This window comes from Netta rufina (assembly GCF_964035555.1).
Source record: "Netta rufina genome assembly, chromosome: 5".
Classification (NCBI taxonomy): Eukaryota; Metazoa; Chordata; class Aves; order Anseriformes; family Anatidae; genus Netta; species Netta rufina.
Genome location: NC_140128.1, coordinates 44,590,195 through 44,609,465, shown reverse-complemented (window position 1 = coordinate 44,609,465; position 19,271 = coordinate 44,590,195). Strand labels below are relative to the sequence as shown.

The window sequence follows — 19,271 nt, the reverse complement described above, 5'->3', positions numbered from 1 at the left end:
AAGAGTACAAGAAGATCTTGGGTTATAAGAGACCATTTTCTGCCCTATGGCTGAAGAGTGCTGGGGAAGTAGATTCACGAGCTCTGCAACATGTGTTCTGTAAGGCTACTAAGGCTAGTCATTCTTGAGCTTAGCTTGTCTGTTTTGCATGTGCATGAGATCTAGGTCTTACGGCATGTTGACAGGGTAGTAAATAAAATATTTTAAGTAATAGGGCATGCTGCGTCTATGCAGTAGTTCTGGTGATGCTGGAGCTTTTGACTTTCAACCCTTCTGTGCTGTTGGAGAACTGACCTGCCTAAGCGGACTTCCCCTCCTACCTCTGCTTCAAGTAATGAAAGCAGTGCTGCTGAAAAAAACACCTTTATGAACCTTTAGTTCATAGCTGATTGTGAGTGAGAAGTAGGCTTATATAGCTTTGTGTGATCAGTTTTTGAAAGCTTCAGAGATTGGAAAGCTGATGTGTTGTGTATGCGGTGGTTCTTCCTAGCTGGAGCTTTTTGTTCTCCACCTAAGTTGCTGAATTTCTGCTAACAACTTTCAGGTGCCACATGAGGAATGATCATGAATGTGATCAGAAACACCTGCTTCAGGCTGCAAGCAGTTAAAATGTGTAATCTTAGGCTTCAGTTTATGAAGTCAGGGTTCTTTTGCAGGACTTTATTAAATAAATATTCTGGTTCATGGTGGGCTGTACTATTTAAATGCAGACTCCTGAATAATAAATTTAAAATGTTTGTTTCATGCTTGAAATATCATAGTATTGACTGCTCAGAGCCAGGGGTAGGTAGAGCAGAGCCCAATGGTGTTACTGTGAAGCCAGAGAGACTTTCGGAACAACAGCTGCATCATCCCTAGTCAAGGGATGAAGAAAAGGCTTCCACAGAACATGAAACAAAGACTTTTCTCAATTTCCTGATTCTGCTACAGTGAAAGATACGTTTACTGTCAAGTCATTCTTTTTTTTTCCTGTGTTCAGAGTTTGATTAATGGTGATTCTGCTGATTCACTATTTCAAAGATGATAAATCAGTGTTAACATAAAACTGTAATGGAACTTTCTTGTAGTCTTTCTCATTAGAGTTCCACTTTGGGCCCAATGACTACTTTTCTAATACAGTCCTGACAAAAACCTACAAGATGAAGTCGGAGCCAGACAAGACGGATCCCTTTTCATTTGAAGGACCTGAAATAGTTGATTGTGAGGGGTAAGGAAAACTTGAAATTCAAAAAACCTTTTGAAGTACTAGTTGATGTCTTCAAGATCCTGTTTCTTTTTTTCCTGATTGTGACGATAACTAGTGAAGATAAAGATGTTGCTGACTTAAACTGGGAGTGTATACAAGGATGGTGATCTTAGCCTCAGCATGCAGAAGTGTGTTTGTATGTGTGTATATATATATATATGTGTACACAAATAGGAGTGCATTTGTATTCCTGTGCCTTTCAAGTTAAAACAGATCAATGAGGTAACAAGCCTTTAACTTCCAGATAACAGGGTAAATTCATTTTAATTTATTTCACAGCCCCAATAGGCACTCTGATAGGTAGCTGTAAGCCTATTGAACTTGTGCCCATCTCAGCAATTTTTACTCCAGCAGTGCTTCAGAATCTGGCAGGCAGTGCTCATATGTGTGATCTGTTCTCTCAGCCCAGAATGTGTTGGCTGTGTATTTTGTTTCTGTTAGTCTTGGCTGTGCATCTCTGAATGTATTCAGAATGCAGCTTCCTTGTTTTTTTCCTTTTTTCCCTTTCTTCCTGTTTTTTTTTTAAAGATTTTTTTCCCTTTGTTGTATTTTTCCCCTCACAAAACATAACACTGGGGAAATGCCAAATATTTCTTGTGAAGGTATCCTGACAACCTCAGAATCTGGCATTTAATGCTGTGTGTTAGCTTTTTGAATTGAATGTTTGATAGCATTGAGGCAAAACGTCATCTTGTATGTTTAGTGAAACTCACACCTAAGTGAGAGGTTAGTCCGTCTTGACGATAACTTCAGTTAAACAAAATGCTATGTATACTTTGACACCATGCTTGGCTCAGTTTTTTGTCCCCCCTCATATTAAGAGAACTGTGTTTACCACTTACTCTTTGCCATGTGCAGTTTGGGGTAAAAGTGTAGGTACATGGAGAACGCCTTAATTGAGGTAATGTGCCAGTTTGCACAGTAGCAGAAAGGATCCAAGAAGTTCATTATTTCCAGCGTGCTATATCTTACTGCCAAGTCAGTCTGAGCATTGTTCTTTGGAGAGCTAGTGTGCCTCTCCCTGGCCACTCTTTTTGGTGGGCTTTTCAGGGTAACTGGACACTGCCTTGGCCTGCAGTGAGGGCAAATTGTGTATTGTTTTCCACTGGCCTGGCTGTCAGAAGAATCATTCTTAACTGTTGGGGTGTTATGGATTAGTTTAATCACATCCTCAGTTACAAAACTCTAGTAATTGGGCCAAAGAGGTGTTAAGGCATGGGTGGGGTGGGGGCAGTGGTTATGCTGAGAAGATGACCCATTTAGGTTTTCTGTTAAGGAAAGTATTTGGTTATTTGGTATATCCAACATACACCTAGTACGTAGTCTCCAGCAGTATGATGCATCCGGAGTATCTTGTTAAGTAGATTAAGATGCCAGTGTGTGCGTAAAAGTAGCTTTAACTAGAAAACTGGAAACCATCTTTACTTTGTTTGTTGCTTCAGCACTCAATTCTTTATTTCTGTTGATGTGTTGCATTAAAATTCTGTTTCCCACTTGTTGTCTTTAGGTGTACTATTGATTGGAAGAAAGGAAAAAATGTTACAGTTAAAACAATCAAGAAAAAACAGAAACACAAGGGTCGAGGCACAGTTCGGACGATTACTAAACAAGTACCTAACGATTCTTTTTTTAACTTCTTCAACCCAATAAAGGGTAAGCTTGGAAACTGAGAATGTAGGATTCTTAAAATGCAGTGGCTTTTATATGTAAATACAGCTTAACTCTATAAACTCTATTTGCTGCATTGTATATTTAGACTTGTTACTGGAGGATGATGGCAAACTGCAGCCCATCAAAGCAGATCACTTTGGTTTGGGGTTATTCTGTAGAATTTGGCAATTAGGTGTGCTGTGTAATCAGGATTCCTTGTATGTGGAGTCTCCTGTAGAATCTCCTAAAGAAGTTGACTTGTTCTACCACAGGATGGCTCCATGCATCAATGTGAGATTTTTAATGTGAAGGACTCTTCCAGTTATGGTCAAAGTTCCAGAATGTTGGTTTCGTTTAAACCTTTGTGTTGAGCATTAGAACTTTCTGCAGTTTGTTCTGTGATTCGTTAGTGATCCCTGATGCTCCATATACCTTCTTAATTTTCCTGGTTTATCTCATGCTAGCTGTGTACTTAAAGCAATTTAGGTGTATTCTGAAAAACATCATATTTTTGATACATCTCCCATTGTACTGTTTTTTCAAATATAGATGAAAGAAGCTGTTTACTTTGGACTTTAGAGATGTACTAAACAAAACTGACATTAAGTCTTGATTTAATTGTAGGCTTTTATGCACCTTGTAATCATATTACAAATCCCTGTTTGCACAGGAATTAAACAAGTGATAAATAATTCCAAAGTTAATTTGTCTAGTACAAAAACGTCTTAACTTAAGCAGTTGTTAGTTTCTCTTATTGTGTTACACAGGGAATGTGTGTAGATGCTGTTTTGAGAAAGGGATAGTGACTAGTTTGCCTTGTGATGGTTTTATATTGGCTTTTTTTTATATGTAAAGGACAAATTCTAGAGGTTGCTGTTTAAGAAGTCTTAAGGCTATGACATATGCTGGCAGTTAATACTTGTATTTTCAACTTGAGAACAGTCAGGACCAAATCATAAACTTCACAGTAGGATGACAAAATCTATGGCACTTGATGAAAGTAGAGATTTTCTGTTTTTGTTTTATTTTTTCTTAAAAAAAAAAAAAAAACAACAACAAAAAAAAACCACTTCCTTAATTCTGCTGAGCAGTTTTGTGACTGCATTCTGATTTAGTCTGTCGTAGATGCAGCTCTAGGCCTTTTCTCAAAATACTTTGTAAACTCCTGATGAAAGATAAATTTGGTAGCATCAGTGTTTGAAGAGAAGGGAGGAAGGGAGTAATTTTATTTTAGCAAAATAAAATTACTGCATTTACAGAACTAATGTAGAAGTAAGGTGTGTTGCTCTATGAGGCTGCTACGTGGCAGCTTTGTTGCCTTTATCACAGCACACGTTCTTAGCAGGTACAGTTTCTATGGGTTTGATTTTAAGATGGATCTAAATTGACTTTAAAAGTTTGTTAGCTTTTGAAGTCTTTAATTATCCCAGTGCTTTCTGGTATGAGAAGGTCTTTATGTTTTTGTCATTTTTGTATAGTCTAGCCCACCTCGATATTCAAACTTTACTTGAATGTGCTGTCTTTTCTTTTTTGCAGTATCTGGTGATGGAGAGTCGTTGGTAAGTTTGTTTCTGAAATGGCACAACTGTTCTCTACTGTTTTCTTTTTCACCATCTCTATGCTAACTATTCAGATTCTTTAATAATTGTGCATATCTTAGTTATTTTTGCTGTTGCTGGAGTTGAACTTTACCTTGATAAACTGAAAGATACTGTTGACTTCTCTAAATCCTGTGATCTTTTGCTGTTGCATGTCTTGATAAGATACATCTGTAACTGTCACTGTTGGGAAAAGGTCATAACTTTTTCTAGTCACGCAACTGGTAACCAGCTCTTCGCGAAAGTCTGAAACAGTCTGAACAATTCTGCTATGAAAGGTGTCAGGGCCAGCAAAGTCAATGTGAGCTTTATTTTTAATAGAATGCATTTTTTAGCAGGCCAGTAGCCTGTACGTAGATGGTAGAAAATTCTTTAAATGGCAGTTTTGCAAATCTGGATTTAGCCTTGCAATATTTCTTTTATTGCTACAAAATTAAGTGCAGGTCACCAGAACGGTTGATGGTGTGTTTCTCAAACCTGTAACTTTTTTATTTTTCAATTAAAAAAAGAAAGTGGTGTGCTACAGAGGAGTGAATGAAATTATTTCAAACTGATTTGCTTTACAGGATGAAGATTCTGAGTTTACTTTAGCAGCAGATTTTGAAATTGGTCACTTCTTCCGTGAAAGGATAGTCCCTCGTGCTGTGCTTTATTTCACTGGAGAGGCTATAGAGGATGATGATAATGTATGTATGCCCATCAGCATTTTGTTTATTAGTCACCATATATCTAGAAGCTGTCCCTCTTACTTTTCTGATTAGACTAGTATGTATTATTAATTATGTGAGAATAACAAAATCTGAAGAGATTCCTATTACTTGGGAATAGGAAATAACCATTCAATTTATTGTGAGCTGCTAATGTTCCCTTCTAGAAGGGGCTTAGTTTGCAGTACTGTGTTTCAGTGTGCCAGAACTGTAACTGCAGAGATTTTATGCGAATATTAGCAGAGTTGATAAAACTTCTTGGTCTTGCTTTTCAGTTTGAAGAAGGTGAAGAAGGTGAAGAGGAGGTGAGATGCATACTACATCTTTTATAGATAACTAATTACCTACTGTATTCCAGTCCTGAAATTGTATATGGTACTTCTTTCCAAAAGAGTTCAGCATTTCTAAGTTGTAAAATTTGTTTGTTACTTGTCTTCAGGAAAAAGTTACTTCCTGTAAGAGCACTTAACCTAGGGTTCTCCTAGAATTTTGGGAGCTATTTTCTGTCACAAGTCAAAATCAGAAGCTTTTTTTTTTTTTTTTTTTTTTGAGTGCTAAGACCCTTCGTTTTTTTCTAATACCTATTACTTAGGTGGCAATGAAATTTGGTTTTCACTTTTTAGTTGTCGTGTGTCTTAAGACTGGTTACTGCCAAATACCAAGTTCAAAAAAAGGAGAGGGAGCAACTGCTAGGGTTAAAGGTTCAATTTAGAGTGAAAGTTCTAGTATGCCAAGAGCTCTGGTCCGTTTACTGCAGTGTTGTATGAATACAAGCATACCATGAAAGGCTTTGCACAAAACCACTAAATGATACCACACTTGAATAAACTAATATCCTTGACAGGCAATTATACTTTTATTTTACTATGTTTGCTGTGGTGTTCTTGCTGATTGGTTAAAGGTACATACCTGACTGTCATCAACCTCACCAGAGTAGAGTGCATTAGAAGTTACTGAGCTGGTGGTCTGATAAGAGCTGGCAGCTTTCAGACTGCAGTTGCTTTTATCTTTGCAAGTTGTAATGCAGACTTTTGGGCCTAGGCTATTGAGGACTAAACATTTATATTTTTAAGCTGAATAGTGATAGAAATGTACATACATTTTTAATCTGTACGCAGTGCCAGATGTTACTACTTGGATATAGATGTGGTGTTTAGCTGCCTAGCACGGTAAAACCACCACCATCCTCTGCTACCAACCTCCACCCCTTATTCCATAGCATTTGTGTCACTCTCAGATCCCCCATACTTTAGCATATAAGTATTCTCATCACCATTATTCCTTGTCCTTTAACAGATTAATAGGCAGGTATATCTTCTCATTCTATTGGTCTTTCTTGGAAAATGTTCATAAGAACTGTTGACAATTTGGTCTTCATCTGCCTAAGTGGTCACTTAGGGCAGGCGGAGTTGGATGTCTGGATGCCCACACCAGCTGAGCTCAAGTCCTTATTGCACTGCCCAGTTCCTTGCAAAGTTGACCTGTCATTGATCCTGCAATGTCTTCCTACAACATATAACTTAGGTTACATATTAGTTTTCTCTCAAGGTTAAATCTTCTTGAGTAACGCACTTGATATCCCCATTCTTTTGCATGACCACCAGGTATACCCTGGTCCTTGGGCGAAGACAGTCTCATCAGTGGTTTTGCCTTTTCCCAAGGCAGGAGCAACCCACACTGCCTTCCCCATCCACTTTCCTGCATGCACTATGGGGACTTTATCTCCTTTCACCGTGTGTAGGGGTTTTGTTTCAACAAGACCAGCACGGCTGTCAGACCCCTTATTGTTAATTAGCCAAGTGGCTTCTGGTAGATTTATGTCCCATTGTTTGCATGTCCCAGCACCCAATACTTGTAACATAGTCTTTAACAGTCCATTATACCTCTCAACCTTCCCAGAGGCTTGTGGGTGATACACCCACTCAATACCATGCCTCTTGGCCCAGGAGGTGACAAGATTGACAATGGGAGTCATTTCCGAAACAGACCCAATTCTCTCTGGTGTACCATGATGCCACAGCACTTGCCTTTCTAGGCCCAAGATAGTGTTTCAGGCTGTGGCATGGTTTACAGGGTATGTTTCCAGCCACCCAGTAGTTGCTTTTACCATTGTGAGTATGTACTGTTTGCCTTGGCGGGTTTGTGGGAGTGGTCCAATATAGTCAATTTGCCAGGCCTCAGCATATTGAAACCCTATCCACCTCCCCTGTTCCAGGGAGATTTTACCTTCATGGCTTTCTTGATTGCAGCACAGGTCTCACACTCATGGGTAACCTGTGTGATGGCCTCAATGGTCAGGTCCACCCCTCAATCATGAGCCCATTTGTATGTGGCATCTCTCCCCAGATGTCCTGATGTTTCCTGGGCCTATCGAGATACAAACAGCTCATTCTTCCGCTCCCAGTCTAGATCCACCTGAGCCACTTCAGTTTTTGAAGCTTGATCCACTAATTTGTTGTTCTGATGTTCTTCAGACTCTTGGGCATGTGGGCATCTACATGACTTACTTTTACATCCAGGTTTTCTACCCGGGCAGCAATATCTTGCCACAGGGTAGCAGCCCAGATAGCTTTACCTCTGCACTGCCAGTTGCTCTGTTTCCATTGCTGCAGCCACCATCCATGAGTCAGTGTAGAGATACAGTACTGGCCATTTTTCTCTTTTTTGGCAATCTAGGGCTAGTTGTATGGTTTTTACTTCTGCATACTGACTTGACTCGCCTTTCCCTTCCGTGGCCTCCACAACTCATCGTGTGGGACTCCACACAGCAGCTTTCCATTTCCGATGGCTCCCTACCACACAGCAGGATCTGTCAGTAAACAATACATACTGCTTTTTGTCTTCTGGCAACTCATGATATGGCAGAGCCTCTTCAGCATGGGTTACCCCTTCTGTCGGCACTCCTAAATCTGTCTTCTGGCTAGTCCATGATCTCTTCCAGGATTCCTGGGCAATTAGGTTTTCCCATTTGAGCCCGCTGTGTAATTAACACTATGCACTTACTCCATGTAGCATCAGTCGCATGGTGTGTAGTGGGAATTTTCCCTTTGAACGTCCAAGGTAATACAGGTAGCTGTGGGGCCAAGAGGAGCTGTGCTTCTGTACCCACAACTTCTGAAGCAGCTTGAACACCCTCGTATGCTGATAGGGATCGAGTGGTTTCTGATTCCTTTATGATTTCCATCTCTTCTTCCTGCTGTTTTTGTGATGACTCTGCTTTAGAGGTGCCTGCCTTTTCCCTTTCTCCCTCCTTCTTAGGAGAGGCTTCTTCCCTTACTAAACGAGCTGATTTCCATTGTTTAGACTTGACTATGGGGGTGACTGATACCATATCGGTTGGTCCTCTGGGTCAGCCACAGCATGTGTTATCTGGTCATCGGACTCAGACTTTCTCCCTCTCTTCAGGGTGCTGGATGATGTTAAACAGTGTTTGATAGGAGCAAGCCAGGACCCAGCACAATGCTTCAAGCTGTCATTCTCTGGCATTATCAGGGTCAGGACATACAACTCAAACATTCTATCAGGTTTTTAGGATTTTGCACTTGTTCAGGGGGTGAAGCTCAAAACTATTGGAGGAGACACCTGTGACAGGTACCTGCCTATATCCTCCCACACGCCTTGCCACCTGCCATAAGACTGTTTTGAGACAGATTCCTGGGTAAGCTTTCTAAACAATCGACTAAGAGAGAAGAGGAAACCGGTTATTCAGAATTAGAAATAGCAATATATGGGTTACATATGGATACTCAAAATACTCAAATTGTTGTAATTAGCCCACTGTGAAAGAAGGAGGAGGTACCATTCCTGATATTATTCATAAACTGACATCCAGATGAGGAAAGGAAGGCAATGTAGTTCTGAATATTCTCTAAAAGGTAGTTTCCATGAGACCCAAATGATAACAGTGCAGAGCCTGAATGCCAGATGAAACTGAAGGCCAGTGCTTGGCAGCACAGTGAAATAATAATAAATAAATAAATAAATAAAATAATAATAAAAAAAAATGAACACAGCTTGTAGCACATTCCTGGATCAGATGTAGAGGAGAAAGGAGAACATGACATGGATTGCATGATACATGATCAAACAAGCCAATATTAACAGGACACTGAATGTGGTGACTAGCAAGTGTGTTAGTTACAAGTGTTTTTAGTCAATTCTATTGTTATCTCAACCCTTTGAGCCCCACGTTGGGCACCAGAAAGGACTGTGGTGGTTTTACCGTGCTAGGCAGCTAAACACCACAACTGTTCTCTCACTCTTCCTTCTCCTTAGCTGAGAAGGGGAAGAAGTAAAGTAAAGAATAGAAGTAAAGAAGAAGTAAAGTAAAGAATAGAAGTAAAGAAAAGAGATAAGGATAATTTAATTAAAGGGAAAACAATTATAATTATTAAGGAAAGATTATTATTAACTATACAATTGAACTAAAGAGGAAGAAAAAGGGAAAGTGGGAAAGGGGGAAAAAAAATAAAGGTTATGTGGAAGTGCAGAGGAAAGAAATTACTCTCTACTTCCCACAAATAAGTGATGCTTGACCACGTCCTAGAAGCAGGGCCTCAACGCACGTAGCCGGTGTTTGGGAGGAGGAGCGATGTTTTCACACCAAAATCCCACCCCTCCCCTCTTTTTCCTGTTTCCACCTTTTATTGCTGAGTGTGACATCATATGGTATGGAATATCCCTTCGGCTGGTTTAGGTCAGCTGCCCTGGTGATGTTTCTTTTCTCTCTTTTTTGCTCACCCCCTAGGAGGATTAGAGGGAGTCCTGATGCTGTGCCAGCACTGCTCGGCAGCAGACAACACTGGTGTGATACCACTGCTGTTCTAGCTACAAGTGCAGAGCACAGCACTGTATGGGCTGCTGCAGGGAAAGTTAACATCCTAGCCAGACCCAGTGTAATAGGCATGTGTACAACAGTGCAAAAATACTGCCAAATCCTGTAGAAGAATACCTCATCTGTCCCTAGTAGGCCAAATAAATAGAGAGGCTCTGGGAGAAGGTGAAAAAACAAAATTAGGTGCTGCTTACCAGAACTGCGATGTTCCAAGTAATGCATTGGGTAGAACTTCAAAAATCACTAGCAGACTGCAGCAACTTATGTAGGAAGGTTTCCTTAAGTCATGCTGAATCTTGTAAATCTTGTGTTTTAAATCTTCTTTGAAAATTTTTGCTTTAAGATCTAGAAGATGCTGAATTCTTTTAATCAAGCCTAAGTAGTTTTAATGTTGACTGCTGAAACACTCTGGAATACAGTGGTAATACTTGCTATTTTGTTTTTTTCTCCATTGGAAAAAGTTGCACTTTTAACCTGTTTTAATTTCTGTTAGTTTATCTCTATTTTGTCATAGGAGTTGGAGGGGGAAGAGGAGGGAGAAGAGGAGGAAGATGCAGAGAGTGATGCTAAGGTAAGAATGTTAGTATGTTTATGTGTTGTACACACTATAACCCTGAGCAATGTAATTAAGATTATAGCAGTTTGAAAATATTAACTTTTTTTTTTTTTAAAAAAAAAGCCTACCTCTTGACTGCTGTGTTTTTGTCTTCCTCAGTACTCAAATTGCTCTTAAAAGAAAAAATTAAGTTTGGATAAATATAAATTAAGGTAATTTCTTAACTTTCTGTCTTTACCTCTTAGCGACACCTCTGTGTAATAAGTATATCTCTCTTCCTTTAGAAAGGTCTTATTTCAAATATTTTTCTGTAGTTGGACTTCAACTTGGAATTAGTCTGACAAGTCTCAACTAGTTTTCATTCATTTACTTTCTTTGTTAGAATTGTTCTTTTTGGTTGTTTTAATGGCTGCAGGTTGGACTCCACATGTCCGTGCTCAGCTAGGATTCAAGAAGTTAGTCCCCACCTTTTGACTTTTAAACTTTGCGTGACCTGTTTTAAAACTCAGCCTAAGGCCTAATGCTCCTTCTGATAGGTGTTTTTCAGTCCTTCAGTTACATTAAAGCTAATACTTGTATTTAGTGAAGCCAGGACAATGAAAACAAAGACTTGTACTTATTTAGTTCTTAAAACATCAACTTTTAATCTTTTCTAAAGGCACAGATGAAAAAGTGAAAGGTATGCAAAACTACTTGATCTGTGGATGAAAGTCTTACAGCAGCTTAACATGTCACTTTTCTGACTTACGTAGTTAATATACATCGTATTGCTAGTACATGTTTTTTGTCTCCATATCAAGATTTGAGCTTACTTTTCTTTATTGAGAACTGCTGTAAAGGAAGTCTGTCTTCAGGAAAGATGGATCAAACAGGATTCATATGACAGAAACACGAATGTTCTTACTCTGTTCTGAAGGATCAAAATGCAGTAGTGTACCTGTAATGGGAAAAGGTGGGACAGCAGAGAAATGAAATGTTAGTTCTGAGTCAAAGTATGTTCATGTTAAGTAAGATCCTTTTAATGGCAGAAGTGTGAAATCTGTTATTCTTTAGAAAGAACTTCTAGTACCTTGGAAGGTTATAGCTGTTGCCTCCTGTATTATTTTGTACATTTCACTTTTCATTCATGCTGACAGTTCCTTTCAATTTTTTCCCATTTAGGTGTAATTTAAGTCTGTTTATCATTCATACATTTCTAGGTAAGGTGGAATTCCATTCATACCTAACTTCCAAGAAGTCCCATTGTAGCCATGTAATGTAGTTTGTTTGCTAGTCTTTTGGTTTTTGTTTTCCTTGTATGGGGAAAAGAAAATGGGGAATGGGAACTTCAGGGTTTAGGTTTTATTAGGAGCTCAGAAAAACAAAAAGAAATGCATACAGAGATGAATGCCTTTAAATCATATGATGAAAGTAGATTTTTCAGAATGACCTCTTTGCCTTCCTGGCACAACTTCTGCTTTGCTTTTGTAGCAGTCAAGCTATTTTCTGTACACATGATAAAAGATACTGAGACTTGTCAGACTTCATTTTTCCTTGTTTGTGATTTGATGTTGCACCTCTGTACTGTTTCTAGCATACTTGCAAATTCCTAAATATCTCCTCTGCTCTCCTTGAGAACTCTTGTAAGTCATTGACTTACTTGCTGTGTCCTTTCCAACATTCTTAACTTACACTGCCTGACAAGTTCAGTCAGTCATTCTGAAGAGGCATTTTCTTTAGCACTTATGCTTCTGAGTAGGTTTTGTTCTCCTCATTTTTCTCCTTTTATTTAAAAGGAAGGAAAGTCCTTCTGTTGTGTACTATCTCTCACCTTTCTTCCCATGCTTCACAGAGAACACTGTCTGCAACAGGCTCCATGCTTCTTTTTCTGTATTCTAGGCTTCTGTGTTTTTTGTTACTTATGTGAAGCTATATTCTAATTCTTTTCCTCCCCTCATAAGTATTTTGTCTCTGTTCAATTCACTTAAGCTGTATTTATTTCCAATCTGATGTGCTTTGAAAAACCAACCAGCCTGTCTCAGCATACTTGCACTGTTTATTCACTTGCTGTAGTAGAACATTCATTTGTCATGACAGCTTATATGTCATGCTGCTGCAGTCTTACACAACTGTCTTCCCTTACTACAGTTAAAAATCATTAGCCAGTCTTCAATTTTTCAAGTAAACTTGGAATTTTGGTTTTGCCTTTTAAGGGTCATGCCCCCTAATCCCATCTTCCATTGCTACCTCTGTTCACTGGATTTGTCTCTCCCCATCCCCTGCCCTTCTTTGCCTTTCAGTTCCCCCTTCCTTTTTGTTACATCTAGAATAGTTTCCCTTCCACGTACACAAAAATAATGGTCCTTTACCCTGTTTTTGTTTCATATCCAATTTTTGCCTTTTCAGTCACTTCCATGCTACCTCCTCCTTTGTTGTTGTACTTCATTTGCTTGATAAATGTCAACACTTTTCTTTTTGCTTTGTCACCTCTTCCTCCTTCCTCCCTTGCGCTCCTGACAGATTTAAGTACATTTGAGTTGTTCAGTTAGAACCAGGTCAGTATCATTATACAAAGAACATAATGCTGTGTTATGTATAAGTTGTGGCTTTGGAAGACTGAGCAGTCATATGATTGAAAGTAGCTTCAGAAGATGTCAAGATAAAGTAGCTTATTTTGACAAGTATATTTTTCTGTGCTTGCATGCCCTGTTGTTTAACTGCCTTTTTCATATTACTGATATTATGCTTGAATAGAGAATTAGTTGACTGGGTAATACACAACACCGGTTTGAATTATGAGCTAAAAATCCAGTGTTAGAGAGTACTCCTGCTTCAGGGTGCTTAGTATGTCTTTTAAGTAACAGTGGCTGAAGGGCTTGTTAGCAGAGAATTAATTTTCGGAACCTTTTGTAGGGTTTTCTCTGTTTGTGGAGGAAGCAGTTCAGACCTTGTGCTTGCTTAGCTCCAGTTAGGTGTGAATTTATTTCCCGCATCTGTCTGATATCCTTACTTTTTTTTCCTCAAGAACGTATGTTAGAAAAGGAACAAAGATAAGCTTTATCTCTATGACACCTAACTGGAGATTATTTCATGCTAAAAACTTATGAAATATTGAAAGGCTTTCTTCCTTGTGTGCTGGAAAGGCATTGGCTTTAGTGCCTACTGACTGCATTGATCCCACTGTTGTTGGCAGCCAAGTGTGTTTGGGAATCAGATCTCGATGGGCTGCTTGTGCCTGCACAGCTGCTTTAGCAGATGGAATGCTTGTGTAACAGAAGCTTCTCAAAGTGATCTGTAGAAGTAAGGAGGTGAATGCTTGATTGTTCTCTTATTCAGCTAGGAATATATCCTGCCTAATCTGTTTAAACACTGAAGGTTAAAAGGAATTCAGTGTCTCTTTTTTTATAATAACTTTACGCAAAAAAAAAATCTGGCTTGAAAGGATTAAATTACCAACGTAAATGGCACAGGTACTTTGGATGTATGCCCCCATTCTCTAGGACACCAAATTAATTGGATAGGTGGAAGGGAAGCAGTGGGCTGTATGTAAGCTATGGAAGCAGTTTGTAGAGAGAGATTCATACTACTACAGACCTGCTTTTCTTCTCCCTTTTAGCCCTCTGATCCTGCAAATTTTAGCTGAAACTTCCTCATTACATTCAGTGCATGTCCTCTGTCCATAAGCAATTGATACAGTTCAGCTGATCTGGTTGCTGATGTCTGAAGAAGTGGTCTGTATGTAAGCTAATTAGCTGAAGCTTCTTGCATTTATCTTCTGGGTAATGAAATCCCAGAAGAAAAATGTTGAGGTCCATTGTAGCAGGAGTATTATTATTTGTTTGTTTCAAACAAGTGGTGCTATAAACAAGAAGCAGTGACACAAAAGCTTTACATATAAATACTTGCTAATGAAGGAGTTAAAAATTAATAAGCTTTAGAGTAAGTGGGAGTCTCATTTAGCTTGTATATCTTGATTGGAACAGTTTCTCAAGCTGGAATCAAGGCCCCAGAGCAGTTTAAACCACCGCTTGCACAGCCTAAGTAAATGTTCTGAAATAATTGCCTTAAAGACATTAAAGTAAAACGTTCTGTCACAGTTCATGTGAATTTAAGTCATTGCTCAGGACTTGTCTTGAAGAAATTCTCTATACAACAAGAACTCTTGTTTGGCTCTGTAGTGATGGTGGTGAATCTCAGCTTACTTGTTTACTGATTTATTATAAAATGAGATAAAATTCCTTATCTTTGCTGGTTCTAGTCTTTCCTTTTTTGGTCTTTGTTGCCTTGCTGAGACACTTCACCAACATTTTCAAGATACTTTTGAGAGTTAATTTAGGAAAACATAGTGTGAGTGGAAATCTTGCTACTGTGGAGGAAATAGCAGCTTTGAACAGACCCTGCTCTAAACGGATTTTGGTAGTGGTTGTCTGTGCAAATGTCACCAGCAATCAGGGCAGCATGGGAAGAGCAAGCTCAAACTAACAGCCGTGCCTGAGGGAGTATGGATGTAGTATCTCAATCACACTTACAACCTAGGGTCTGGATCTTTCAGGAGCAGTTACAGGCCAAAAATTAAATTTCAGCTTTCACGTGCCTGATGCAGAAGCGGTAACTTTTGAAGAAAAGGGTAGTCATCAACCTGTGCTGTTGCATCTCACTGTCTAATCCTGAGATGTGAGGCTGACAGGTAAATGCAGGCAACGTGGAACTCATGCTGGCCAGCTCGGTGGGAGTAGTGCTGTGCTACTGCAGTAGGGGAAGCAAAATGATTATGTTGGAAACTGGATCTGAGATACTTTGTTACTTATGCCCAGTTTAAACAGTTGATATGTATTGTCAAGAGAGATATGCCCTGAACTGTAAGTCAAAAGTAGTATAAAATACTGGCATTTTTTTCTCTAAAGTTTCCAACAACTGACTTGTATCTGACAGCCTCTTAAATTTTATATTTTTCTTTGTATGAGAGCTGTAGTCAACACTGAAAGATCCTTAAAAAGGAACTTTGTAGGTCCTGTGATGCAGGTTTTAATCGCAATTTAAATGCTTACACAGAAATAAAGACAAGTATGAAGAAGAGATGAAACTTATTAGCAAAATTAGCAAATAGGGGTTTTGTTTGGCCATTAAAATTTGGCCAAAATGGTTGCAATGGTCAACCTGAATGAGTCTGATTTCCTATTAGAGGTGAATAGGAAGGAAGGGAGGGAGATTAAAAGCTTTTGAAGTAGTTTGTAAATAATTGGTTTGTTACTTGATTACAGCTCTTAGCCAGAGGGTGTGTGGGAGAGGGAGTGGTGCTGTGCACTATTCTATTGCCACATTCAAATACAAAGTAGCTGTAAGAAAAAGGCATTTCTGAAAATCTTATTGATTAAAAAAATGCTGGGTGTTTGTTAGCATGCAACAATTAGCAGTGGCAGTCAGATATTTTTGAGAAAGAATACTACCTTTGTGCAAACGTTTCTTCTTGAAAAGAAGGGTATTCATGCTGCATTTAGTGCTGGATCAGTGAAAATGAGTTCATGTTTCTGGGGAATTCAGGCAGATGAGAAAGTACAGAGTTGAAGTTAGCCAGATGCACCAGGGAGGAAAATCACAAGGAAGGAGTTGAACATTTCTAGCATATCTGTGCAAAAGAGACAAAATTAGGCTGTAATCTAGACTTCCAGTGGGTACGATAGTGACCTCCAGCCCTATACAGTTTAGGTGGTGAAGGGAATAATTGTCTGGGTTTAAAAAATCTTCTTCAGGACAAACTTTCTGATAAAGTATCTTGGTTGCATCTCTTACTCTTCTTCTACAAGCACAGTGCTTAAGTTGTCTTAGCTTTTGGTCGCTTGATGCATGATGAACTCTTGCATGTCTGCTTCCTTTGCAACATTAAAAAGTTCCTCTTTAGGATGGTTACCCAGAAACATCTTATTTTGCAGTTGGTGGCATTCAAGGTGTCATATTTTAGTTTTATTTTTCTTTACTAGAATTCAGCAGGTTTCTGTGACTTAGATTTTGCTTATAATAAGCTATAATAAGAACAGTAAAGGGAGAAGTGAACAGGAAATACACTGAAGTAAATTCTTCTGCTTTCTAAGAACACTGCTTTACAACAGCAAAAACCAAGCAAGATGTACAATGTAAAACCTGAAGTTCTTAGCTGTTTGAGTACTTGTTCTTTCCCAAATACACTTCCTTTTGCCAGAGGGGAAATAGTTTTACTCCCTAATGAAGGTGTTTCTGCTTTTGCATACTCAGATTAACATATGGACTTCTTGCCCAGTGTTAAACTGTTGAATAGTTGCATACTGGTGATGCAGAACCTAGACGAAATCAACACATTAATTACATTTTTATCGCCTTTGCAGAAAAAGCAAGTAAAAACTCAATTATGCTGCAAAAATAAGCAGCCTGACTTCACTGCCTTCATCCCTCCTCCAAGCTGGTGAGGAGGTGGCAGTTTATTGTTAGTTTAATATGAACTGAAAGTCAAACTGAGCCTTTGGATGGGGGAGTAGAAAATCACTTGCTTTCTGGTTTGTTTGAACCTCAGCCTACTGGATGGGGTTTAGAGAATGCAAATACAGATTAAAAAATAGTATGAGGTACCAAGCAGTTGGAAGGAATTAAAAAAGCACTACTGTTGAAGACTTTATGATATTACCTGAATTTATATGTAGCTTGCCTTATATGTTAATGCTCTCTAGCTAGCTTAAGACTGCATAGACAATTTATTTTATTCATTAAGTATTTTATTTATTGTATGCCATTTTGATTTTTAACTGTTTTTTTCTTTTTCCATTTAAACAGAAAGATTCCAGCCAACCTGCTGAATGCAAACAACAGTAATAAGGAAATACCACTTCAAAGTGATATTTGAACAACTTGTAACAAATATTTGGATACCTGGCCTGCAGTTCAGGATACTTCATCGCTGCAGCACAATCTTATTAACAATGCTTAAAATTAATTTGTTTTAAAATGCATGATTTTCACTAACTTTTCTTTTATTGCTTAACATGTACAGTGGCAACTTCAATGCATTTGGGAAATAAGAGGTTTAAATAAAGCACACTCTACAGCCGTTGGTACACTGTAGCTAAGTATGTCAGTAGGCCTTTAGAGCCTTTTGCCCTATGCATAGGGGAATAGTCCAGACTACCAAGCGAAGATTATCCATTTTCTTGTTAAAACCTTGAAAATTGTGGAATAGCAATGTGCTGAGAAGCTAAAGTAAATGGATTACCTGTATGGTAGCTGAAACGGATAGAGCAATATGAACTCTTTGCTAGTTCCCTCCCCCCTTTTTTTAATGTTTCTTGCAACCTACAAATTGAACTAGTGCTTGAGCAGCTTTAAATGTCATATTTATTATCTCAGTAAAACCAATTGAATTGAAGTAATTTTACTTCATTGAAGGGGGTGTCATATTTGAGACTTAGTTGTTCATCTTACTATTTATTTATTCATGTTTGTAAGTACTTTGACAGAATTAGTGCTTTTTAATAGTTTTTAATATACTTGAAAATATTCTTCCTGTTTTGCATAAAATATGGGTACTTGTACAACAAATGATTTGAATTGGTCTCAATGTAGTAGTCTAGACAGAAGAAACGAACTTTTATCAAAATGACATCTCTTCTGGATGAAGATCAAAATGTAAAGGCCAAACTTGCTGTCAATGGAAGTGGGTTGCAGCCAAAGAAAATTTCCAGTAGTCTTATTGCTTAGTGTCCAGCATGGAAGGACCTTTCACTATGAACACAGAAGTTTAACAAAATTCAGTTCAATAAATCTGAAGTTTTGGTGTCTTACTTGCAACACTGAAATTATTCCATTCCACAATTTGTTTTCTTAAAGCTCTGAAGTCTTCAAAACTACCTTTTGTTGTTGTGCGGCACTTCAGGTACATGTTTCTAGTTTCAGCATCCATTGCCAACCTCTGGCAGCAGTTGAATAGCAGCTGTATCAACACTGTGACCAGGCATGTAGAGTGCTCCAGCCTTACCTTACACATTTGTAACTTAATACAGTGTTTTCAATTTGTACAGAATAGATAGAATATTCTATTAAAGTTGTGAAACATGAACGTTGGTGCCTGTCTGGTCCGTAATGCTTCCTAGGTTAAATGAAAGTCCCTTTGACATTCTGTAGTTAACTCTGAAGTCTGCAACAAGGGGCATGCCACCTCTTTGGCATAATACAGCTCTTAAATGTGCATGGGGCTGGCTTCCTTTGTTGTCAAGAGACGAAGAAAAGTAGCCCTTGTGAAAACTGCATTAAAAAGAGTTTTTCAATGTAATTCAGAACAAACTAGCTTGATTTGCAAGCAAAGTTTCCTCAGCTTCTAAGCATCTGTATTGTCGTGGGCTTAAGGGGCACCAACATCACTAAAGATTTCATGCAGTTACCTACTTCAGTCACAGAGAAGGTGCTGGGGGTGTGAATTGGTTTAGGGCATATTGAGATACTCATACATCCATACTTTATAGTCAGAAAATGCAGTTCTTAATGCTCAATTAAGGTAGGGGTGAGGGGAGGAGGAGGGGGGTGTGGATAGGTTTTGGGTACTGAAGGAAAAAAATAATTGCAGCCAGTCACTGAACTGTGGTGATTAACAGACTCAGGAGGAGTTGGGGTAAGGGATGTGCATGTAATATTCACAGGCAAGGGTGGTCCTAAAAATTTGTGCTAGTGACAATAACTTGGG

At 38.7% G+C, this 19,271-nt stretch overlaps 1 protein-coding gene across 12 annotated transcripts in view; it reads left to right on the top strand.

Annotated features, from left to right (window-relative positions):
* NAP1L4 (nucleosome assembly protein 1 like 4) overlaps nt 1-18,650 on the top strand; it is a 31,380-nt gene extending 12,730 nt beyond the window's left edge. For 9 of the 12 annotated variants that reach the window (XM_084288061.1, XM_084288068.1, XM_084288069.1 and 6 more), the window contains 7 exons: nt 1,068-1,207; nt 2,754-2,899; nt 4,433-4,455; nt 5,061-5,180; nt 5,477-5,506; nt 10,550-10,606; nt 17,372-18,650. In XM_084288061.1, coding sequence (XP_084144187.1) covers nt 1,068-1,207; nt 2,754-2,899; nt 4,433-4,455; nt 5,061-5,180; nt 5,477-5,506; nt 10,550-10,606; nt 17,372-17,410 — 555 coding nt within the window. In that variant the 3' untranslated portion in view covers nt 17,411-18,650. Of the gene's footprint in view, nt 1-1,067; nt 1,208-2,753; nt 2,900-4,432; nt 4,456-5,060; nt 5,181-5,476; nt 5,507-10,528; nt 10,607-11,752; nt 11,791-17,371 lie in introns of all 12 variants that reach the window. The other 3 variants (XR_014618496.1, XM_084288070.1, XR_014618495.1) reach the window with 3 other exon arrangements.
* The last annotated feature ends 621 nt before the right edge of the window (nt 18,651-19,271 follow it).